Below are 23,099 nucleotides of genomic sequence, written 5' to 3' on the forward strand. Positions count from 1 at the left end.
GCAGACACCCGCCTCGGCTCGTGGGAGGGGCGGAGCCGGGGCCTCACCCGCCCCTAAGAGGAGACGGAAGCTGCCCCTGAGCGCGGGGCCGGGGACGCTTGGCGCCGATCCCGTGCACTCAGGCGGCGGCTCCGGGACCCGGAGGTCCAGTGGGCAGCTCCCCAGGTAGGGTTAGCCCCGGCCTGGGAGGAGGCACCCCTCCCGCCGCCCGCCCCGCCCGTCTGTCCTGCCATCTGACCCACGCTTCTTCCTGTCCGCGGGCCTGAGCCCATCCCTGCGCATCCGAAGGCAGCTGGGGGGGGGGGGGGTCTCCCTTTGCCCTTCTCCCTGGCCCAGCCGCTGCGGGACCACGGACATCCAAAATATGGGATCAGGAGAGGAGATGCCAAAACCTCTCCGGGGAGGCTGGCCCAGCTTCACCCCAGCCAGGCTTTGTGACCTTGGGGAGGTCACCCACCCTTTCTGGTACTGAGTATCTTGTGTTGCAAAATAGGGTCTGACCCTTGCCCGCCCTGCAGAGAAGGGGTGAGTCAGACATAGTCGCTGTGAAGACTGTTGGGGAGCCAGGGTGGAGCTTTCCCCTTCCAGGGCTGTAGGAATGGTTGTCTTCCTGCTTCTGGTCTCAGGTGATGAGCTATACCTTCACCCTTCCCCGAATCTGGGAGCCCAGAGAGGCTGAGAGCTCAGGCCCTGGGCAACTTGTTCTAGCTGCCCTGTGGTGGAGCTGTGTGCTGGCCTAGGAGGCCTATGGGTGTTCCCAAAGTGGGCTCTGAGGCTTGGGCACCCTGTGAGTCCTCCCCAGAGTCCACGTGCTCACTTTGCCAACAGTGGGCCACCATCGTGCAGGGCCTCAAATGATACTTAAAGAAACCTAACCTCTCAACAGTGGGCAGGGGGAGTGCATTGCAGCCTGACCTGTGGTGCCCTCAGGACCAGCCTGGGTGACTGGGGCTGTCACAATGCCAAAAAAAGATGCTGCTGTTCATAGGTGACACATATGGACATTTATTCTGTGCCACTGCTTTGCATTAATTATCTCATTAATTACTCACGTGTCCCCTATCCCCATTTCAGAGGCTGAAACCAAAGCTCAGAGAGGTGAAGTGACTTGCCCAAGGTCATAGCGTAAGTTTCAGGGAGGGAATTAGAACCCAGACAGTCTGGTATCTTAGCCACAGTGTCCTGTTGCCATCCAGGATCTGGGCATCTGGTAGTAACACCTTGACCTAGGACAGCATGAAGAGCAGGAAATTCAGACGACTTGGGAGGGAGGGATCCCACGGGGCCTGAGAGGAATTCAGCTGGTCTGGGTCCCTGGGGGAGAGATGAAGTGTTTGATTTTAAACATGTTAGTTTGGAGGGAAGGTTGGTATAAGGGAGCCAAATAGAGCTCCTTTCTGGAGAAGACCGAAGAAGCAGAGCTGGGTCCTGGGGGAGAGCAGATGCCTTCAGAGATGGGTGCAGATAGAAGAGGGGAGCCCAGGACTTAGCTCACAGGAATCTCCCCAAATACTGAACAGGCCGGTGTGCAGGCCATCCCATGTCGGAGGAGCAGGGGGAAGAAGGAATTCTAGGCTGAGGAGGGTTTGAGAAATTGGGGCCTTGTTTCATAAAGGAGAAACTGAGGCTAGCACATGACTTGCCTGAGGATGCCCCACGAGTGGATCAGAGTAGGACCCGGTGCCCCCCAGAGATGGTGTCATCTCTGCCATTCAGCCCTACTACCTCAGTGGCTCTACCAGGAGCAATTTTGTTCCCCAGGGGACATCTGACAATGTTTGGGACAATTTGGTTGTCACAACTGGAGGAAGTCTAATACTGGTATCAGTGGGTGGAGACCAGGAATGCAGTCCCCCCAAAGCAAAAGATTATCCAGCCCCAAACGGCAATGATGCTGAAGCTGAGAAACTCTGTACTAGGTCAAGCCAAGCCTGTCACTACCCACCCCCCGAACCCAGTTCTTTGGCCCTCAGCAGGGCAGATAGCTCAGATCTGAGCCTCCACTTGGGCAGACCTTTGCCCCTACTCCTGGTCTGTCCCTCTCATGCTTGCTCCTTTATTCCTGGAAACTTCTGGAGTCCTCTCTGCTTTTCCTGGGCACAGTGATCTAGAGCCCTGCCCATCATGTGTCCCCGTCTATCTTCCTAGACCTTTATTCACAGAATTGGGTGTGGTAGGGAGGGACCAAAGTGGAAATTTTTAACCTAGCACATAGCTGGTGCTTTGCAGGTAAAAATATTTATTGAATTTGAGTGATAGTTTCAGGGTCCAATAAGCTTCATTGTATCCCAAGTTTTCATTTTAGCAGTTCTAATTGTTTGTGAAGCTCTGCATTTCAAACAAGCCCCCAGGTGATGCCGACACTGCTGGGCCACAGGCCACGTTTTGAAGGCACTGCAGGGTTGTGCAGAGGTGGGCTGGAGTGGCTGCTCTCCCTACAGACAACTGTGGTGTGGTTTGGGAACTATGGAGTAAAAGGAACCATGATATGGGGTCAGGAAACCAGGATACAAGTCATCACTCTCCCCTCCTCCCCATCCATCTATAGCCTGTGGATAAGTCACTTAACTTCTTTGAGGAGTGGTCTTGCATGGCAGGTGGTCCTCCAGGGGTTCTGATGCAGGGTCTGAGAGATGGGAGTGCCCTGTGGAGGTGGAATGGCCTGGATCCTGGCAGCCAGATGGGCAGTAGGCCATTGGCCTGGCCAGCAGGGAAGGGGCAAAGAGCTGACACTGGTGGGGCGGGCAGCGTGCCAGCGTGGAAGCAGCTCTCATTATGGCCCTGGCTCTTCTCCACGGCTGCTACAGCCTTCTGCTTCTGGCTTACCCAGCTCTGCCTAGTGTGGGAAAGCTGGAGAGACCGGTCTGGCTGGGGGAAGGAGGGGCAGCTTTGATGGGGTTAGGGGCCAGCCCAAGGCCTGAATGTGGGTCTCAGGGCCTGGCCAGCTGAGTCAAGGTCTCAGAAGTCGGGGTCAGGCCTGAGAACTATGGCCTAGAGACTCTGGAGTCAGTGGAGACACTGTGGACCATGGATTGAATTCCCGCCTGTTCCAGGAAACTGGAAGGAGTTTGGTATTTGGGGCCATAAACTGGGAGGTCACTCTACCCCCAGCTATAGGAGATGCCCTCCCTCAAACATCTGACCCCAGGAATAGAGCTCGGCAGAGCCTTAGGTACCTGGGATACATCACCCCTGGTTCTCCACAGATCAGCCATGATGGCACAGCAGGCCCCTTCCGACTCCTAAGACCAGGAAGCAGCAAGCCAGATGAACCCATTTCCCAGATGGAAGAACTGAGACTCTCTCCTCCCTACTTTCTGGGAAGAGATCAGCCTTTAGGGCTGTCACCCATTACCCAACAGAGCCCTGGGCCTAATATATCATGTGGCTGCCCCTCATCGCATCAGGGAAGGGTGCTGACCTCCTCCTGTTCCCATGGTTGGGCCAACCCAGTGGTTCACACTGATGGGTCTGCAGCTACACAGGCCAGGGTTTGGATCCTGGCTCCTCTCCTTAGGAGTTGTGGTCCCGGGCAAATCATTCCGTCTCAGCCTCAGCTGGCTTGTCTGTAAACAGTAATAATGACACCTGCCTGGCCAGCCTCGCCGGTTGTTGTGAAGATGCAATGAGCCCTGCCACTGAACACCATGGTCATTATCATTACTCATGGCATTGAGAGACGCGGGGCGCCCCAGATCACCTTACCTGGTGCTCTCATTCGACAGATGTGGAGATCGGCACCTGCAGAAGGACGGCAGCTGCCCGGGGCCCCACAGTAGGCCGGCGGGCGAGCAGGGGCTAGAACCCACACCTGCGGCGCATCTCCCATCCCGTAGCCGCTGCCCGTCTGCAAAGGCGCTCCCAGGGCCACACGCTGTAAGCCTGGGGACCTGGGGGTGGGCCGTCAGGCTGCGGAGCCCCCCCACTGAGGGAGCTGGGCCCGGCCTTCGTCCCAGCACCCCCTCCCTTTGGCAGCACCAGCCATGAACTACGTGGGGCAGCTGGCAGAGACGGTGTTTGGGACCATGAAGGACCTATACCGAGGCCTGAACCCGGCCACCCTGAGCGGTGGCATCGATGTGCTGGTGGTGCAGCAGGCGGACGGCTCCTTCCGCTGCTCGCCCTTCCACGTGCGCTTCGGCAAGCTGGGCGTCCTGCGGTCTCGGGAGAAGGTGGTGAGTGCTGCCCAGCCAGGCCCGCTGCGGTGGGCTCTTAAAGCCCAGGCAGTCACTGCGGTCCCTGGAGGGGACCAAGACCTCCCTCAGGTGGGGATCTGTCCTCTGGACAAGCTTCCATTCTTGTGCACGCTCTTGGCAAGTTTTGGGTTGGTGTGGGGGTTTTGGTCCTAGAGGGCTCCCATTCCCCCTGGGAGGGGCACAGTGGGGCCGTCCCTGGTCCCGGGGCGTCCAGCCTGGCTCCAGATTACTGAGACCTTACCTGTTTGTCCTTGGTTAGTCTCTTTACCTGTGCAAGTGGACACACTCTCATCTACCTGGTGCTGGAGGGGTAATCTGGGAGAATGTGATAGGAGCTGATAACACCGTCACAGGACCAGGGATGTGGGTGGCCCCCAAAAGGTTAGTTTCTCTCCCTTCGAAAAGCTGCGCTGTCTTCTCTGGGCCCAGGTGAACACGACAGCTTTTTGTTAGCACTGAGGTCTGAAATATGAAAAGAGGTTCGGTGGGTCCAAATCCCTTTCACATTGAGGCCACTGGGAACTTGCTAGAATCCTAACAGGGAAGTGTAAGCTTGTAGGGGACCGTATAGCTAGGTGGTGAAGAGCTGGGGCTGTGGACTCGGACTTTTTGGCTCACAGCCACACTTGGCCGCCTCCCAGTATATTACTTAACACCCCCAGGGTCTCAGTTTCCTCGTCTATAAAGTGGGGGTAGTGGTAGGAGCCACCACACAGTGTTGCTGGAAGTTAAATGGGAGAGTCCAAATAAAACTCTCCATTCAGTGCCTAGGAAATGGTCATTCGTACCCTTGTTTATGTAGTCAGCAGGCACTCTGGGGTAGGGGACACAGCTGTGACAGGATGGGTCATGTCTTGTTCTGATGGGGTGTGGCACAGAGAAGAACAGAAACTAAGGCAGACACAAGAATACTGAGACAGTGGCACATGCAAGAAAGCCCAGAGCGGCTGCCTGGGTGGCTCAGTCGGTTAACTGCCTGCCTTCAGCTCAGATCATGATCCCAGGGTCCTGGGATAGAGTCCTGCATCAGGCTCCCTGCTCAGCAAGGAGCCTGCTTCTCCCTCTCCCTCTGCCCCTTCCTCCTGTTCATGCTCTCTCTTTCAAATAAAGAAATAAAATCTTTTTAAAAAGCCCAGAGAATGGAGAGGTGGATGTGTGTGTACAGAACTCAGTGAAGGCTCTCTGCAAAGGGAAATCTGAGCAGAGCCCCTGAGGGTGGGGAGCAGCCGGGCACACCAGGGGCTGGGGGTGGGGGGCAGGGAAGCCAGCAGACTAGACTGTGGGGTGAGAGGCAACGGCGGGGACTCTGTGCCCCCTCAACCCATTGCAGGTAGACATGGAGATCAATGGGGAGCCTGTGGACTTGCACATGAAGCTGGGGGACAGCGGGGAGGCCTTCTTCGTCCAGGAGCTGGAGAGTGATGATGTAAGTGCCTTGGGGCATCTGCTCCCCCCTGCCATCCCCTGGGTAGGACCTTGGGCCCTGTCACCCACCCACCCACCCTTGGGAACACCCTGGCAGCAAGTCTGAAGTGGGGGGATGGGCTAGGGCTGGCACTCCCAACACGCTGTTGGAGCCTGGGTAGAATTGGGAGGAGGGCACCAAAAGCCAATGAGGGAAGGTTTCTCAGAAGAAGACACTGGAGCTGGGCCCCTGGGTGGCCTGAAAAGGAGGAGAGTGCTGCTGAATGGCTGGGGGGTCAGGGAGGGGGGAGGCTGGAAAGCATGAGGTGGATTGTTCTGGATCTGGTGCTGGCTCAGTGCAGTTAGAACACGGAAGGGTGAGGGTCAGGGATGAGGAGAAGGGTGTTTCCTAATGGAGGCAAAACCCAACACAAGGCAGCAGAAGTGTTTAAACACTTTGAGTTTCACAGACTTTAAGTGGGCCCCTATTGTATGCAAGACACTGTGCAGTGGACTCAGATGAGGGAAGGGTCACCCCCGCCTCCAGGTGAGCCTGGGAGACAGACATATACACAGCAGATGATGAAATTATATGGTCATGGCAGTGAAGGGGGTTGGAACTGGGGCTGGGGATAGTTAGGGCAAGCTTCCTGGAGGAGGTGATGTCTGGCTGAGTGGTAAAGGGAAAGCAGGTGTGGGCAGAGGAGATGAGTAGCCAAGACCCAGGGTTCGGCTTGGACAGTGTGGTTCGTGTAGCACCTCGGGCTGCTGTGACCTTCCCGGGGTACATGCAGCCCTAGGACTGGGGCTGCTTCATCTCTGTGAGGGAACGAGGATGCCAGTGGCAGCTGCAAGGCCATGCTGCTGCTGTCCCTGGCCAGCCTCTGTGCCTGTATCCTGGGCCCCCAAAGGAGCTCACACCTGGGCTCTGGGACCCCTGCAGGGCTCAGAACGATTGGGTGGTGATGGTGCCCCCCACCCAGGCTATAAGCCCCTGGTGTCTTCCACAGGAACACGTGCCTCCCCGTCTCTGCACATCACCCATCCCTTGTGGGGCCCTGTCTGGGTTCCCCTCAGACTCCCAGCGGAGCACAGCCAGTGAGCCTGAGGCTCTCCCTGAGGAGGTGCCCTCCACGGGGCGGAAGAAGAAGCTTCGCAGGAGGAAACCTAGGCGGAAGGAGGACACGGTGGCAGCCAATTCTAGTTCCGAGGAGCTGGAGACGGGCGCTGAGAGTGAACTGTCCCTGCTGGAAAAGCCAAGGCCAGAACCCCCAGGGTGTGTGCCCACCAGGCAGGGGGCCAAGGTTGTGGGGATGCCAACCAGGGCCCAAGCACCACTTCTGCTGATGCTGTGTGACCCTGGGCAAGGGCCTTGATTTCTCTGGGCTTTACCTCCCCAAGCCCCTGACCGCCCCGTGCCCTGCCTGGGGTGCCCTGACTTATCGGTGACCGTCTATTTCCCTGCAGCTCCCCCAGCAGCGTCCAGTCAGAAGGGGAGTCCTCACCGCAAGCCAAAGACATCTACCCCTACTCTGATGGCGAGTGGGGTCCCCAGGCCAGGTGAGAATCTAGGTGGCCCATAGGCAGGACTCAAGTCCAAGATTTCAGAGAGGTTTCTATTTACGTTTTCCTGATGAATAGTAACATAGAACATGTTTAACATGTTTACCAGCCATTTCTATGTCTCCTTTGCCAAGTGTTTATTCAAGTCTTTGCTCTTTTTTTTTTTTTAAACTAGCCTGCCTCATTATTGTTGGTTTGTAGGAGTCCTTCGTATATTTATATTTTCTGGATCCAACACAGGCATAAATATGTATTACAAATATTTTCTTTCCCCCCAGGCTGGGGGCATTGGGCAGTGGTGGGCGATAGGCTGGCTTGAGGGTCTCTAAATCCTTGCTTCCTGCAGCCTCCTGCCAGGTGGGCTGACATCCCCTAAGAGTGACTCAGAGCTGGAGCTGCGGACCCCCGAGCCCAGCCCTCCGCGAGCTGAGTCCCATATACAGTGGGCCTGGGGGAGGCTGCCGAAGGTGAGTGAGGTGTTTCTGTGTGGGCCTCCCAGCCCTGCCTTTCAGGGCCTCTGTGGTCTTCTGCAGACACCTGAGATGTGGACCCCCAAGGGGTTGTGGGGTGTAGGAGGCAGGACCTGCACTGGCTCACCCCCATCCTCTCACTTGTCTGACTGAAGGTGGCCAAAGCCGAGTGGCCCGAGTCCTCGAAGGTGGCTGATGGCAGTGCCGGGGCAGCCTCTCCTCTTCAGGGGAAGCCCAGCACCCCCTCCGCTTCTGTGTCTGGCGTGGATCCTTCAGGACCCCTTATCCTGCCAGCAGGGACTGCTGCTAGCCTTCCTCCTACTGATGGGGAGCCTCCCGCTCTGTTGGGTTCCCCTCTCCCCATTCCTGAGACCAAAGAAACCAAGACTCCGAGCCGCAGGGAGGCAGGCCTGCCTCTTCCTTCAAAATCATGGAGCTGGGCCAGCCTGGAGGACCCAGTTTCTGCTGGGAGGAAAGGTGAGTGATGGTTGGACCCTCCCAGGGTTTTCCCTGGCCTCATGTTACCCACTGGGTGGACTCTGGCATTTCAAGCATGTTTTGAGCACCTACTGTGTGCCTGGCACCATGCATGTCACCAGGCCTCACGGGCTCGCAGTCGAGCAAGGGAGAGAGATGAAGGCATGCATAAACAGGGAAGAGCACGTCACGGGTGACACAGGACAGAATCACTGGTGGGGACGGAGGCTACTTAAATCATATGGACGGGGAAGGCCTCTCTGAGTGGGGGATGCGCGAGCTGAGATGCGAACGATGATAAAGTCCCAGCCAAGTGAGGATCAAGGGAAGAGAATTCTGGGTAGAAGGAAGAGCATGTGTCAGGGCCATGAAGTGGGAGGAAGGTTGTATGTCTAGGAAGGGAGGCAGCTGGTGTGTCTTGAGCAAGGCGGGGTTGGGGGAGGAAGCCAGCAAGATGAGCAGATGCTGGATCATTCCTGGCGTCGGAGCTGGGGTTTATCCTAAGAGTGTGGGAAGGTACTAGGACTCACTGTCCAAATCAGTAGCTGCTGGCTAAATATGGCTATGGAAAACTTGGTTAAATTTAGTTGAAATTAAATAACATATAAAATTGCATTTCTCCATCATACCACATTTTCAGCAATATGGCATGTGGCCAGCAGTACTGGACAGACAGGGGACGTGTCTATCATCCCAAAAAGTTCTATCAGACAGCGCTGCTTTAGGGTGTTCACAGACAAGGGGACGCCTACTGCCCATGCTACTAAGCACATGTTGGCACTACAGGTGTCCCCTCTGCCCTCAGGCTCCATGAAGAGAAGCCAGCACCTGGGCCCCAGTGACATCTATCTGGATGACCTGCCCTCTCTGGATTCTGAGAATGCAGCCCTATACTTCCCCCGGAGGTACTTGGGTTCTGGGTGCCAGGGTGTCTTGGAATTAGGGTCCGTGGGGCCAGGGTCTGGCTCCCAAGGGCCTGAGAGGGGTGGGCCCCTCCTCCCAGCCTTGTTATATTCATATCACTGTTGGTCCTCTGCTCCCAGTGACTGTGGACTGGGGCCCAGACGGTGGAGTGCGCCCAACAGCCAGAAGCACCTAGGAGACCCCAACCCAGAACAGGAGCCAGAACCCACTCTGGACACGGTAGACATGATAGAGCTGTCCCTGTGTGGTGGCCTAGCTGACAGCCGGGACATCTCCCTGGGTATGTCTGAGCAAGGCTGGAGCCCTTCCAAGGGTTGGCACTGAGCCGCAGGGATCTAGGGAGGGCAGGAGGCCCCCAGAGTGGGGGGACGGGGAGCAGCAGAGGTGTAAGGCTAGGCTGGGCACCCTTGCTGTTCTCCTCCTTGTGGGGTCCCATGCAGCCAGCAAGGGCAGGGCCTTCCCAACTAAGAAGCAAACACTTAGCGCTCAGCTGTGACTTACCCTGTGAATCCGGGATGGTGAGTGCCTGGGGTGGGCACAACAGGTGCAAAACACACAGGTGGGGAGGAGCCCTGCTGGCTCCCAGACTCAACCTGCAGGAGGCCCCAGTGATAGAATGTGGGGGAGCCGGGTGGGGCTGGGGCAAAAGGTCACGTCAGACGTGTCAGCCTCACTCTGTACTCTCTGCCGCTGCGCCCAGAGAAGTTCAACCAGCACATTGTCTCCTACCAAGACCTCGTCCAAAACCCTGGCCTCCTGGAGCACCCAAACCTGGTGGTGAAAATCAATGAGAAGTGAGTACCAAGACTGAGCCGCTGGCAGCCCCGGGGTCACCCTGCCCTCCCCTGCCCCGTGGCTGCTGTAGCCCTGACTCCCTGTTCTGTCTCTCCAGGCATTATAACTGGGCTGTAGCTGCTCCCATGATCCTCTCCCTGCAAGCCTTCCAGAGAAACTTGCCCAAGGTAACGGTCTGGGGCTGACTGGTTATGAGACCCACAGTGACAGAGGCAACCCAGGTCCCCTGAAGCCCCGCCCTCCCCTGGCGTCCTGGTGTCGCTGAATCCTCAGGGTTGGACTTGACTCCCAGGAGCTCAGGGCAAACCAGAGAGGATAATAAGCTTCCGCAGGAGGCTTTTAGATCTGAGAGACAAGGCTTGGGAGACCTTACCCTACCCTGAGCCCTTCTCTGGGCTGGGCTGTGAGGGCCCTTGCTTGCTTTATTGGCCTGCATCTGTTGAGTACCTACTGTGTGCTGAGCACAGGCTGGGGACAGTCATGTCGTCCTAGAAAGACAGTTAATCATAAGACAGCCAGATGAATATAAAATTCAGCCATGAGTATTGGGAGGGAAAGGCTGGGGTGCTTTAAGAAGCAAAAACAGGGGTTTGCTGAGCAAGTGCCCCCTGGGCAGAGATCTGAAGGATGAGCCATCCGTAAGCAGATGAGGGGCAGGGAACAACATGTGCTGATGCTCAGAGCTGGGAAGGAACCCAGCCTCTTCAGTCCCTCCCAGAACTTCCACCCTCCCTAACCTGCATATTCCCCTCCTACCCCACTAGGAGTGGTACAGGGCCCTAATCTGGCCCATTGTTCCTGGATTAATTAGACTTGCCCAAGAACATCACTAACCAGATGTTGTTGACAGTTGGCGCCTCCCTTCGGTGAGGCTCTGTCCTCTGGCTGGCTCTGGGTCTGAGCTAGGACCAGAGCCTGTGGGAAGGAGGAGGGTTACTCTCTTGCTTGGTTCTCCTCACCTCTCCCAGATGGATCTACCATCTGAGGCCCCTGGGAGACTCCCTCAGCCTGTTTCCAGATCAAGGGGGTATCCTGGCTGACCCACCTCCAGGTCATGTCCTCCCAACTTGGGTTCACCATTCTGTCTGTAGGAAGCTGATACATCTCCTGGGTGGGCCTTGGCCTAGGTTCTTCTGGCCTCTCCCAGGGACTGCCTCACTTGAATCTAATCAGCATCTTCCCAATGTCGTGGTGCCCCCATCAGGCAGTGGTGGTAACACACAGAGAGGGAGGCCATCCATGGGACAGAGTCACTGACCTTTGGGGTTGCCTATGTTGGTCTGGGAGATTGAGGGGAGTACTGGCTATAGACTGTTCTTCCTGTTGTCACTTGGTGGTATCATGCAGAGAGTCCTAGATCCTGAGAAACTCCCAAAGCACTGTCTTCAGCTACCCTAGTAGGAATACTGGCCTACAGGATCTGGAGGCCAGGCCAAGGCTGGACTAGAGCTAGGGGGTCAAGGCTGGGGTAGAGTGGGGATGGGGGAGGGTTGACCAGAATGGCCCTTGGTCTCTGCACTTAGCTCCATGAATCATTGCTTGGAATCCCGGGATGGAGACAAAGATGCTTCCTCAGCCTCCAAATGTTGGCAGCGCCTTGCTCTAACGTCAGCCTCAGACTCCGGGTTCATGGGGACAATGAAAGGTAGGTTTTTGTGGTGCAGGAAACAAATGCCACGGTCTTTATCTGCCCACAGAGCACCGTGGACAAACTGGAAAAGGAGAAGATGCCCCGGAAGGGTGGACGGTGGTGGTTTTCCTGGCGACGCAGGGACTTCCCGGTCCAGGAGGTAAAGGCTCATGGTCAAAGGGCATGGTCAACCCACGCAGGAGGTGGGGCTCACTGGATGTATGTTCTTCCTACAGCGCAGTGCCCAGACGGAGAAAACCACAGCCAGGGAGCAGCAGGGGTGAGCTGGACCTCTTGGCTGGAGCTCTGCAGCTGGAGCCAAGCCTCAGGAAGATCCCTGTGGGGGCAGGATGGCACTAGCACCTCTCCCCCAGCTATAGTTCTTTGTCACTGCCCAGTGACTTCTGCACCCTTCCTTTCTCTTGAGAAATGTCCCCATCTCACAGATGGGGAAAACCAAAGTTCCACAGCTGGGAACTGGTGGAGCGGGAACAGGTGTCCAGACTCCTGGCCCAGACAAGGGACTGCTGTCTTAAGGAGGGGTGGGGCCTCCCCTTTTTGCCAAGGTTAGGCTGACCTTGTCTTATTCACCTCTCAAGAAATCAGTACACCCAAGTTTGGGTGGGTGATGGCCAAGAGCAGGTCAGCTAAAGCCAAAGCAGGTGGGATTGGTAATGAACCCTAAGATGCACTGCTCGGTTTTACAGATAAACATCTCCAGGGCTATCTTGGCCATGCTCTGAGGGCCAGGAACACTGGGTCTTACCAGCTCCAGCTCTGCTGGCTTCTTGCTGGGTGTATACTGCTGGCCTGCATCCTTATGCCTGCTACCCCTCTCCAAATGGGCAGATCTGGGTTGGGGGGGAGGTTCTGATCCCCTGGGTAGTCTCTGGAGGGGCACGGCCAAGCCCTAGGTTCCTTGCGGCCTGGGCTCAGAGCTGAACATCCACTGGGAGTGTAGGGCGTTGGCTGGGGAAAGTGGCCTGAGAGCCAGGCTGCCTGCAGGGAGAAGACTGATGTCCTGAGTAGTGAGGATGATGCCCCAGAGAGCCCTGTGATCCTGGAGGCCCCGTCCCTGCCACCCTCGCCTCCAGCCTACACTCCCACCTACAAGAAGTCTCTGCGCCTCTCCTCCAATCAGATCGTGAGTGTGTGGGGAGGTGCGTTTGGGCAGGGGGGTGGGGCTGAGATCATGGGTTCCCTGGAGCCTTAAGTTTACCAAAGCCCAGAATCCATCCCCTCGGCAGCCTCCCTAATAGCCTCTCCTTGAAAACCTCCAGGGTCAGGGGCTTACTTCTTTAAGTGCCAACCCCTTTCTCTGTTGGATGCTCTTACTGGAAAAGCCTTCTCTGTGTTGTCTAAAGTATCTACCTGTGGTGGGTTGCTGGCTCTGGGTCAGCCCTTGGAGACCACGCTGAAGGAATCAAAGGCTGATGACAGCCCCTCAGATTTTGGCAGTCCCTGCCCCCACGTCCTGTCTTGGAGCTTAGTAACTGGCGCTTAAGTGTGGCTCTGTCGGGGAGGTGCCCAGGGGGGCCAGCCTGGTACAGAGCAGCTACCATCTATACTTGTGTGATACCCACTTTGGGGTCAACCAGGGCCCAATAGCCTTGGTCACTGGGAGTGGCTGAGAGCTGCCCTGATTCTTCTCTATGGAACAAGGACAGAACCAGGTCTCTCTTTGGAGGGATATCACAAGTACACTGGCCCCAGGCAGGAGACCACCTGTGAGGATCTCCAGAAGAGTGGGGTGTCTCCCTGCCAGGAGCAGTGCCAGCCTTAGGGCTGACCTGAGAAACCTGGGTGGGACTTGTGGGCCAGACTTTGTCTGTGAGCTTCATCCCAAAGAGGCAGGAAGGGAGGTCAGGGCTCCTGTGTCTGGGCCTATGCAGGCCCCAACCAGCGCCCTCTCACTCCTTCACTCCCGGAGGCCGCCCTCTACCCGTATGGATGTGTCTGTGTGTGGTTGTCTTGGGTGAATTCAGGCAGGCTCTCTGAGTTGGGAGGAAGAGGGGAATGAGAGGCCTGTGGGGATCAAAGACCACGGTTTGGGGTGGTGGGTGGCAGACACACCAGGCTGTGGCAGGTCACAGCTTCCCCCCTTTGCCTGGCCCCAGCGGCGCCTGAACCTGCAAGAAGGTGCCAATGATGTGGTCTTCAGTGTGACCACCCAGTACCAGGGCACCTGCCGCTGCAGGGCCACCATCTATCTGTGGAAATGGGACGACAAGGTGGTCATCTCGGACATCGACGGGACCATTACCAAGTGAGGCCTGGTTGGCCAGGGGAGAGAGGGCGGGCCTGGGACTGGCCTCCTCTGTGCTGGGGGAAGGGGGATATCAAGAAAGGCCCTCCACCCCAGTGTGCCATCCTGGGGGCTGGGGGTCGTGGAACATGAGGGCTACGTGGGGCTGCCTCGGAGTGACCCCTCTTCTGTGGCTCTAGGTCAGACGCTCTGGGCCACATTTTGCCGCAGCTGGGGAAAGACTGGACACACCAGGGCATCACCAGTCTCTACCACAAAATCCACCTGTGAGTGCCTGGGCTGGGGCAGGGCCCCAGGGAGGGAACAACAGGATGTCTTCTTAGGCCACCGTGGCCTTTGCCCCAGGAAGCCGGGCTTGGGGACCCACAAGGGAATAAACCCCAGGTACCTCCCTGGATGGTCCTCCATTCTCCTGTGAAAGACTTGTCTCCTGTCATCTGGCATTTGAGTCTAACTGCTGGTCTTCATGCTGTAGGGGAGGCCTACAGACTGGCTCAAACCTTTGGCCATCCTGGTCCACCTGGGCCTCAGGATGCTGTCCAAGGCCCTCCTCTCTGGGACAGCAGCTCCTGAGGCCACCTCTCTCAGATGTTCTCGCTAAGTCCCCTCCCTGCAAAGACCTCTGGGTTTGAAGGCCAGAGCCCTGGGGTTGGGCTGAGCTGGTGGAAGCCAAGGGGAGTAGGGCGGGGATGGGGAGTGGCTGGTCTCTGATGGCTCCGTGCAACTCCTCTCCCCCACCCCTAGAAATGGGTACAAGTTCCTGTACTGCTCGGCGCGGGCCATCGGCATGGCAGACCTCACCAAGGGTTACCTGCGCTGGGTGAGCGAGCGGGGCTTTGGCCTCCCCAAGGGCCCCATCCTGCTGTCTCCCAGCAGCCTCTTCTCCGCTCTCCACAGGTAACCACCCCTACGGGGTACAAGCCCAGGGGCCCTTGTGGGGAGTGACAGGCTCACTGCGGCTCAGGCCTGGCCAACATCAGGCCTTGCTGGGGTGTCAGTTGAGTCTGACCCCGAGTCACCTGACCCTACCATCCTCTGATTGCTGCCCCTCCTCGGTTCCCTTTCCTGCCCATGCCCCGGCTGCTCCAGGGAGGTGATTGAGAAGAAACCAGAGGTGTTCAAAATCGCCTGCCTGAGTGACATCCAGCAGCTGTTCCTGCCCAACAGACAGCCCTTCTATGCTGCCTTCGGAAACAGGCCCAACGTGAGTGTGTCCCCTCCCCACAGGCTGGGCTGCCTCCTCCCTGTCTCCCAGCCCACCTGGATGTCCTGTCTGTCCCTCCCTGTTCTCCATAGGATGTCACTGCCTACCGGCAGGTGGGCCTCCCAGAATCTCGCATCTTCACGGTCAATCCCCGGGGAGAGCTCATTCAGGAACTTGTGAAGAACCACAAATCCACGTGAGGCCAGACCCTGCCATGTGTCCCCGTACCCTCCCAAGTCCTCATGCCTCAGCCTCTCTCTGGGCCTCGATTGCACCCAGGGCTCCCAGGCAGGATGCAGTCTCTGCCTGCTGGGCTGGGGCTGGGGCCTGGTGGCAGCGCAGGCTCACCGCTGACCCTGTTTGGCCCACAGGTACGAACGCCTAGGTGAGGTGGTTGAGCTCGTCTTCCCTCCTGTGGGCCGTGGCCCCAGCACAGACCTGGCCCACCCCGAATACAGCAACTTCTGCTACTGGCGGGAGCCACTGGTTCCTGTGGACCTCGATGCCCTGGCCTGAACCAGCCCCAGCCACCCCCTCCTTGTGGCCCAGAACTGACGGGGTGTCCCAGGGAACGGGAGCCAGTCCCCTGAAGAGGAGGAGGGGGCTGAGAGCTGGTTGGCAGCCACAGATGCCCTTCCTCCTCCCTGTCCTGTCTCCTGCCTTTGCCAGCTGATCTGCAGGAGTGGGGCAGCTGCCCCAGGCCTCAGCGTGGCTCTGGCTTGTAGCAATTAAATGATTGTCACTTGGGCCCTTGCAGGATTCTCCATGCCCTTGACCTGTCTGTCCCTGTCACCCTGTACATTGCCTCGACTCCTGATGAGACAGAGAGGTCTGTGAGGCTTAGAATCTGTACGTACAGGAGAGGGTGGCTAAGCAGCATGGGGGCAGCGTGGACCATACCCTCTGCAGCCAGACCCTTCCCTAACCCTGGCCCCCTCCCGCAGCCCTTGAGCAAGACTTCAGTGCTCTCCCCGGTACCCCAGTACCTCATGACACCCCAACCCTGGATGCTCAGACATCAAGGGATGGGGGCATGACTGTGGCTCCCACCTGGCCTAGCCTGTACCTGGCTGCTGCTCCTGTTCCTCTGGGCACCGCCCCTGAGGACACAGCCCCAGACCTTGCCAGGACGGGTGGTGGTGACCTGCCCACTCTCCCTGGACTTTGCTGGTTGATTCAGGGCCCCTGTGGCTGCGGAGTGAGCTCTTGCCCAAGAGGCTGCAGGAAGCTGGGCTGGCAGCCCACTGCAGCCTTCCAGCCTACTGTCCTTGGGGAATAAAATTCCTTTAGACGAGCTAAAAGCTTTAATCCAGGCCAGCCCTCCCCCAACAGCACCACAGTGGAGGGATGAAACCAGAAGGCAGGGCTACAGAGACCTGGAACGTAGCACAGGAGGGCCTGTGCTGCCATGGGTAAACTGAGGCCAGGAGCCTCAGCAGAGCTGGGCATCAGGGTCTCTGGGAACTCTGCAGGCTGGATGAACCCTGCGTGTTCACGTGGCGTCGTACTTGAATATCTCACCACTTAGTGAACTTCCAGGTGGGGCTGGGGTTTTGCTAGGATGTTGGAAACTAGGCCCTCTCTCCCCTGGCCTCCTCTGCAGAGTCTGGCCTCAATTGGGCCATGGTGTCTACAAGGGCTACTCGGGAGAGAGGCCCTGACCTGGGGATGGGGACGGGGGCAGGCAGGATTTTCCCCCAATGGAGAGGAGTCGGGGGTATGGGGACCAGAGGCTATGAAGCATCTTTGGGAAAAAGAAGAGGATAAATTGAGGAGGGTCTCTAAACACATGGTCTGGACCTGTCCTTTGCTCAGGGAATCTACAGCTGCCTAAGCCCTCACTTGAGGGGAGGGTCCAAAGGAATAAAAAGAACTCTCAGCTGAGTCTTTGTGTTTCTGTTCGGTCTGGAAGGACGGGGGTGGGGGGTGGAAATCTCTGGTCCTTGGTTCAGAAACTGTATCCACAAAGCTGCCAGGTGTGAGGACAGTGCCAGTGGGCGCCACCTTCCTGCAGAAACTGAGCCCAGATGGCTAGGGAGAGAGGTCAAAGGGACGAGGGAACCGGAAGCCTCCCCAGGCTGGGGGCTATTGCCCAGGGACAGAGGAAGATGTGGATAGGCCGCCGTGTGGGACTGGACCTGCGGGCCTCTGTAGAGGTGATGACCCTGTATGTCTGCAGAAGAGCAATGCAGACCGGACTGTGAGGTCCCTTAGGTCCGCCCTGGCCTTCAGGCATGGTGTCCTTGCCTTGACCGTGATCCTGAATCGTCCAGTCGGTACGAGTGTTGATTTTCATGGCTGGGATAGTCCTGTGGAGCTGGACCAAGGCTAGTCCTTCCGTGGCCTCTGAAGTGGCATCCATGCCGGCCAGGGAGAGGCTGGGAGGCACTGTTGGGCAAGGCTGGGCTCTGGAGGGACACCCCCAGGGTTGGTGGGATCCAGGGTTAGGTCCTCTGCGACCCGCCTAGTCGGCTTGCCGGGGCCGCACCTGCTCGGCCAGCTGCGCCCGGCAGTCCAGGAGGTCATCCCGGAGGCGGGCGATGTCCTGTGCGTGCTGAGCCAGCGTGCGATTCAGCTGGTCCACGTAGCCCCACAGGCCTTCCCTGGGCCTGAGTGACTCAGTGGGCAAGCGGTCCAGGCCCGCAGCCAGTAGGCCCAGCCTCCCACACGCACCCTCCACTTGAGCCACCCGCTGGTCAAAGTGGCCCACGACGTGCCGCAGTTCCTGGGCCGTGTCCTGGCAGCGGCTCAGCCCGCCGGCCACGTCGGCCATGCCAGCCTTGAGTCGCTCCAGCTCCCCCCTCAGGCTCAGGACCTGCCTGTGGCCAGCCTGCAGCCGAGAGCCTTGGCTGCTGACCTGTTCCTGGATGGCGTGAACCTCGGCCTCCACCTTGCGTTCCCGCTCGTCCAGGGACGAGTTGGCGGCCAAGAAGGCATCAGAGTACTGGCTGACGGAGTCGCTGAGGCCCGTGAGTGACTTGCTCACGGAGTTCAGGTTGACCTTGAGCAGAGTGATCTCGCCTTGAAGCGAGCTGCCCGTCGCTTCGGCCAGCTGCTCCTGGACCTCGGCCACGGTGCCGTTGAGCTGCCGGAGCAGGGCGGCGTGGCCGGCCACCTGGCGCAGGAGGGCCTCACTCCGGCTCTGCCAGGCCTTCACCTCCGCCGCGAGGTTGTCCAGGATGGCTGAGGTGGTGCTGGGGGCGCACGAGGTCTCCAGGGAAACCAGCCGCTGCTCCAACACCGCCAGCTCCGTCTGCACCAGGGGCCGGGCTGGCCTGCCCGGTGGGGGTGGCGCGCCCCCGCCGTGGTGGCTGAGCTCCCCGGCCAGCGCCGCCAGGCGCTCCTCTAGGCTCCGCACCCGCTCTTCCAGCGTGGTCCTGAAGCCCCCCGCCTCCCAGCCACCCTCCTCCATCCCCAGGCAGCAGCCTCGCACCCCGCGCTCCGTCCCATTGAGGGTCTCCAGGCCCTCCAGAAGCCCATCCACACCCCCCTCGAGCATGGCAGCAGAGAGCCGCTCGAGCTCATCCGTGGCGAGGGGGCCATGGCCCCTCCGAGCCTCAGCGACCGCCCGTAGGTTCCTCTCGAGGTTGTCCACGCGGGCACTGATCAAGGCCAGCCGGCTGCAGCAGCTGCTCCCGCCGGCCACGCTCAGACCCTGCAGCCTGGTCCCGAGCTGTGACAGCTCCCGGCGCAGGGCCAGCTCCCGGCCGTCCAGGCTCTGGTGCAGCCGCTGGCTGGCCGCCTGGCCCTCCTCGCACTGCTGCCGCACCTCCTGCACCCGCAGGTCGCACGTGCTCTGGACGCCCTGCAGTCTCTGCTCGAAGCCATCCAGCAGGCTCCCCCAGAGGCGCTGCAGCCGCCGGTCCACGTACTCGTCCAGCAGCGCCAGGGAAGTGAGCGGAGACGGAGGGGCCTCCCGCAGCCGCTGGAGGTGAGCCTCGTGGCCGAGGGCCAGCCCGTGCACCTCGTCCAGCAGCTGCACCTTGGTCCGGAGCGTGTTGCTCACCTCTGTCACCTTGCTCAAGATCTCGTCGAGCGGGGGTGGGAGCGGCCCTCCAGCTCTGTCTCTGGGCCTCACAAACCCCTCGGAGATGACCCCGAAGCCCACGGGGGCGACTGGGGCCCTGGGACCTCCAGTCATCTTGTTGGGGTCCTCGTGGCTGGCCACCAGGCCACTGAGGGTACCATATGCTTGTGCCAGGCGCTGGACATCACCTTCTAGGCGTTCCAGCCGCTCACCGAACAGCCCTGGGCCTTTCCTTCCTGGGAAAGAGGAGGAGAGAACCCCGGGGGCATCACTGGCCTGCCTCCCTCAGCCTGTCCCGTTGCCAGGCCACTGGAGAGTTTCTGTTCTAAGCTGACCTTCCCACTGAGCATAGCTCTCTCAGCTTTGGGAAGGCCTCTGGGAGCTCTGTGCCAAGCCCAGCATGAGATGCGCCCTTCCCAGCCCTGCTGGAGCTCAGCCCGCCTTGGTCAGCCCCCTCCCCACTACCCCCAAGAAACCCGACCACCTGGTAGGGTCTCCACGGGCAAACTCACCATAGGGGCTGGGGGCCGCTCTGCTAGAAGAAGGGGCCTGGGGCCCTGGGCCCAGCTGCCCTGAGGGAATCTGGGGCTCAGGCTCTGGCTGGGCTGGGGTGGCCCCGTGGTCCGTCAGGTGCTTGGGGCAGCCTTCTCCAGTGAGGCCAGGGCAGCACCGCCAGGCAAGGTCCGTCACTGTCTTGTAGCCAACCTTGTATCTGGGCCTGAGCACTGTTCGGTACCTGGGCCAGCGAGGGGGAGAGGGCAGGGCCCTGTACCTGAGGGCTGAGGCTCCTGCCTCCTGGCGTAAGAGCTGGATTATCTGCCCCCCTCCACACCGCCGCCAAAGCTTTTCTTTTTTCTGTGCACAAAGTGACAGGGCGGTGGGGAGGAGGCAGGCCTTGCAGAGGGTCAGAGAAAGGGTAAGGAGCAGGAGCAGGTGCAGGTGCAGGTGCAGCTCCACCCCATCCTGTTTGCTTGGAGAGAACACTAGCAGAGCTTTAGCCCCAATGTCTCCAAGCCACTGGATCCCCCTGTAGCTCATACTGCCATCAGAAATTCCACTCTGGCTTTGGTGGTACGTCAAAGAATCTGGACACAGCCTCAGCCCGTGTGTGAGGGGATGCTGCCCCGGGGCCAGGGTGGGCAGCCCTTCTCAGTGAGCTGGGGCCACTCCTGGCTCTCATCGGTCCCCTTCGTTCTCTCCCCTCCTCCCTAACTCAGCTCCGGCCACCCAGGCTGGTGAGGTAGCACCTCAGATTCTGAGCACAGGTGGGAAGGCCAAGGGGTGCAGAGCAGGGCCCACCAGCGCCTCTCCTTCCCCTGCTCAGCCACGTGCTTATTCACCCACTGACACACTGGAGCAAATGTGATTGTTTTCAGACATACATGTGAACCACTCCAAGTGCAGACCTGTGCATCACACCTGTGCAGCATCCTACGTATCCTCTGGCCTGAGCCCCTGCAACCTGGCTGCCATCCCCACACCCCTGGCCTGCCTTCTCCACACCCCTCCCTGGGTCTTCCTGGGGTCCCTCTGGCATCCACCATTGTTAGTCTGACCCTCTTGCCCTCTCTGTTCACGTCTAACGCTCTTTGACTCTGCTGCTTCTTCCTTGCCTTGGTCTGGGTCTCTTCTGGGCACCCTCCCCTGGTCCCCCTGTGGGCCCTAACCTGAGCCTGCCGTTTCACCTCCCTGGCCCCCTCCAATCAGCCTGCATGGAAGCTGAGGGAATAAGCTCTTCGGAGTCCAAGGAGTTACAACCCCGGGTGGCACTGGCTGCAGCCCTGGGAGGAAGGCAGGCCTGGGGCTTGTGCCCAACAGTCCCGGGTGGGTGCGATGGGGATGCACTCACATGATTGTCCCCGGGCACTTCGGCCCCCATCCACACTGTCGGTATTCGGCCTTCACGTAGCTGTCTGCTCCCTCCTGTAGGACACAGGTCACATTCCTGTGCACCACATAGGCACAGAGGGCCCTGCAAGGGGAACGGCATCCTTGGAATATCTGGCCTGAGCCAGGCCCATTGAGGCTCCTATATCTGCCTTCCCCATCTATGGGCCTCCCCAGGGGACAGACACCCAGATCCACATCTCTCTTGTGTCTCTTCTCCTTGTTCCTGGGAGCTAGGACCAGACCTAGGGTCTAGACTCATGGCTGGTTGGTCTGATCCCAGGCTTCCCAGTGGGTTGGTTACTGGGCTAAGCACCGTAGTGAGCCAGGAGCAGCCCTTCCTGTGGTCCGACCTCCGCCCTTCTTACCTGGAGAAAGAGGCCCACCCTGGATTCCTCAACAAGGGCCTTGGCACATTCTCACCCTCCTCCAACTCCTTCACTGGCTCTCAGCTCTTTCTTGGCATTTAAGGCTTCTGAGATCCCAACTTTGTGCTTGACTACCTTTGAGACCACACTTCTCATCCCCCCTCCCCTGACTCCCTGGGAAACACATGCCACCTTGCAGCTCCCGGCCCACATCTTTGCTCCGGTTTCTCATTCTCTGATCACTTCTTGTGCGGCCTTCTCCAGGAAGCCTGCTCTGATGGGCCAGGCCCACTGAATGTCAGCTATGGGCTGAGCGTGCTCCTACAGTAGAAGTCAGCCAGCACCCCAGGTGGAGCCCCTAACTCACCTGACTGGGGGCCGTTCCCCAGCCACTTGCTACTGGAAGCCGGAGGCTGAGGCCGGGGCCAGAGCAGGAGCCACGCTCACAGGGTACAAGGGCCTCGGAGGTGGCCGCCTGGCATAAGCCAGCCACACGCGGGCTGCTGTTGGGCTCTGGAGCCGAGCGCGGGCCCAGGACCCGGGCACCCCCACCAGTTCTGTGGCCCGCCGTTCTGCGCGCCGGGGCTTCCAAGGCGGGGCTGGGATCAGGCTGCCTGCGCTGGGCTCCATCACTTACCTGGCGGGGCCGGGGCGAGGAGGGGCGGCCGGCGTGTGCCTCGCGCGCCGGCCCTCCCTCCCTCCCTCCCTCCACCTGGTCCCCGCGCCGGGCGTCTGCACACAGCGCAGCTGGAAAATGTTACTCCGCTGGAAAGGTTTCCGCGGGCACTGCCAGGTTCCAGCCGCCGCGCCAGGCCCCCTTCCTCGCCAGCCCCGCGGCCTCCCGGGGCGTGGGGCGCCCGCGCTCGGCCCCGGGCTCCGGTGCTCTCCGCGGGCCCCGCGCGCGGTCGGGGCAGGTGGGAGCGCGGCCCGGGCCCCCGCCCCCGCCCCCCCCAGCCCCGGCGCGGCCCGCGCTTACTTGTGCGGCCCCGGGCGCAGCCGCGGGCGCCATCCGGTCGTGTAGAGGCTGTAGCGGGGGGCGCCCGGCGGCGCGGGCCGCGCGAGCAGCGGGGTGCCCTTGGCCTGCGCCCCCGAGAGCAGCGCGGCGACGGCGCACAGCCACACCGGCAGGCGGCGGCCCATCGCGGCCCGCGGCTGTCCACCTGGCCCCGCGGGGGGTGCCCGGTCCGGCCGCCGCGCGCCCTCCCGCCCGGTCCCGCCGCCGCCCGCGCTCCCCGGAGCTCGCTGGCCCGGCCCGGCCGCCTGGCGCTGCGCGGCCGCTGGTCCCGCCGAGTGCCCGGCGCTGCTCGCGGCTGGGGCCGCCGAGGGAGGCGGGAGGCGGGCTCTGCGCGGATTAGCATAAAGTTGGGGCCGCGCCGCTCGCCTCCGCCGGCCCCCTGCCGGCCGCCGGCCCCCCGCCCCAGCTCCGAGCCGACGCCCGAGGGGCCGCCCGCCAGCGGGAGGTGCAGGAGGGAGAGCCCCGGGGGGCGGGGCGCAGGCCGTCCGCCGGGGCCGCAGCGAGAGGGGGCGCTCTCGGAACGGCCGGCCCGCGGCGCACGCGGGCTCCGGGCCGTGCCAGCTGCGAGACCAGGCCCGGGCTCTGGAGTTGACACCACCGTGCTTGGGCGCGCCCGCGCCGCACCTCTGCAGCCGCCGCCTTGGGACAGGCCCCAGAGGGCCCCTGTCGGCTAGCTGCGCCTGCTCGACCGCCGGCGGAGGTGACCAGGGCAGCTGAGAACCAACTGTGCTGAGCCCTCCCCGGGGTGGGGGGCGCCCCCTAACCTCTCCCTGCTCACCAGCCCTCCGCCGGTCGCCCGGCCGTCCCTCTGGTTCTCTGTCTCTTTTAGGTATGGGCTGCTGCCTGGAGCGCCAGACACCCGTCCCCCGTCAC

At 60.2% G+C, this 23,099-nt stretch overlaps 2 protein-coding genes across 9 annotated transcripts; one reads left to right on the plus strand and one right to left on the minus strand.

The window, feature by feature from the left end:
• Nucleotides 1-8: 8 nt before the first annotated feature.
• LPIN3 (lipin 3) lies at nucleotides 9-16,813 on the plus strand. Of its 6 annotated transcripts, none has more exons than XM_077873179.1 (21): nucleotides 9-165; nucleotides 3,726-3,876; nucleotides 3,976-4,265; nucleotides 5,527-5,622; nucleotides 6,611-6,876; nucleotides 7,068-7,160; nucleotides 7,510-7,630; nucleotides 7,789-8,110; nucleotides 8,916-9,015; nucleotides 9,154-9,314; nucleotides 9,735-9,828; nucleotides 9,927-9,996; nucleotides 11,527-11,619; nucleotides 11,696-11,739; nucleotides 12,465-12,603; nucleotides 13,577-13,725; nucleotides 13,905-13,991; nucleotides 14,470-14,622; nucleotides 14,815-14,929; nucleotides 15,022-15,125; nucleotides 15,301-16,813. In XM_077873179.1, exons 3-21 carry the CDS (start codon nucleotides 3,984-3,986, stop codon nucleotides 15,443-15,445), a joined length of 2,634 nt encoding a protein of 877 aa, XP_077729305.1. In that variant the 5' UTR covers nucleotides 9-165; nucleotides 3,726-3,876; nucleotides 3,976-3,983; the 3' UTR covers nucleotides 15,446-16,813. The 6 variants fall into 6 exon arrangements, 5 of the variants coding, with proteins under 5 accessions (XP_077729305.1, XP_077729306.1, XP_077729308.1 ...); XM_077873180.1 differs by having other exon boundaries at nucleotides 3,976-4,175; XM_077873181.1 differs by lacking the exons at nucleotides 9-165; nucleotides 3,726-3,876 and adding an exon at nucleotides 4,456-4,577 and having other exon boundaries at nucleotides 4,048-4,175.
• EMILIN3 (elastin microfibril interfacer 3) lies at nucleotides 16,215-22,366 on the minus strand. 3 transcript variants are annotated; one of them, XM_077873185.1, is made up of 4 exons: nucleotides 22,188-22,366; nucleotides 20,806-20,928; nucleotides 19,469-19,692; nucleotides 16,215-19,192 (listed from the first exon to the last, which is right to left on the minus strand). In XM_077873185.1, exons 1-4 carry the CDS (start codon nucleotides 22,349-22,351, stop codon nucleotides 17,394-17,396), a joined length of 2,310 nt encoding a protein of 769 aa, XP_077729311.1. In that variant the 5' UTR covers nucleotides 22,352-22,366; the 3' UTR covers nucleotides 16,215-17,393. The 3 variants fall into 3 exon arrangements, with proteins under 3 accessions (XP_077729311.1, XP_077729312.1, XP_077729310.1); XM_077873186.1 differs by lacking the exon at nucleotides 22,188-22,366 and adding an exon at nucleotides 21,579-21,879; XM_077873184.1 differs by lacking the exons at nucleotides 20,806-20,928; nucleotides 22,188-22,366 and having other exon boundaries at nucleotides 19,469-20,799.
• Between the last annotated feature and the right edge of the window lie 733 nt (nucleotides 22,367-23,099).

The sequence above is a fragment of the Canis aureus genome, chromosome 26 (genome assembly GCF_053574225.1).
Source record: "Canis aureus isolate CA01 chromosome 26, VMU_Caureus_v.1.0, whole genome shotgun sequence".
NCBI lineage: Eukaryota > Metazoa > Chordata > Mammalia > Carnivora > Canidae > Canis > Canis aureus.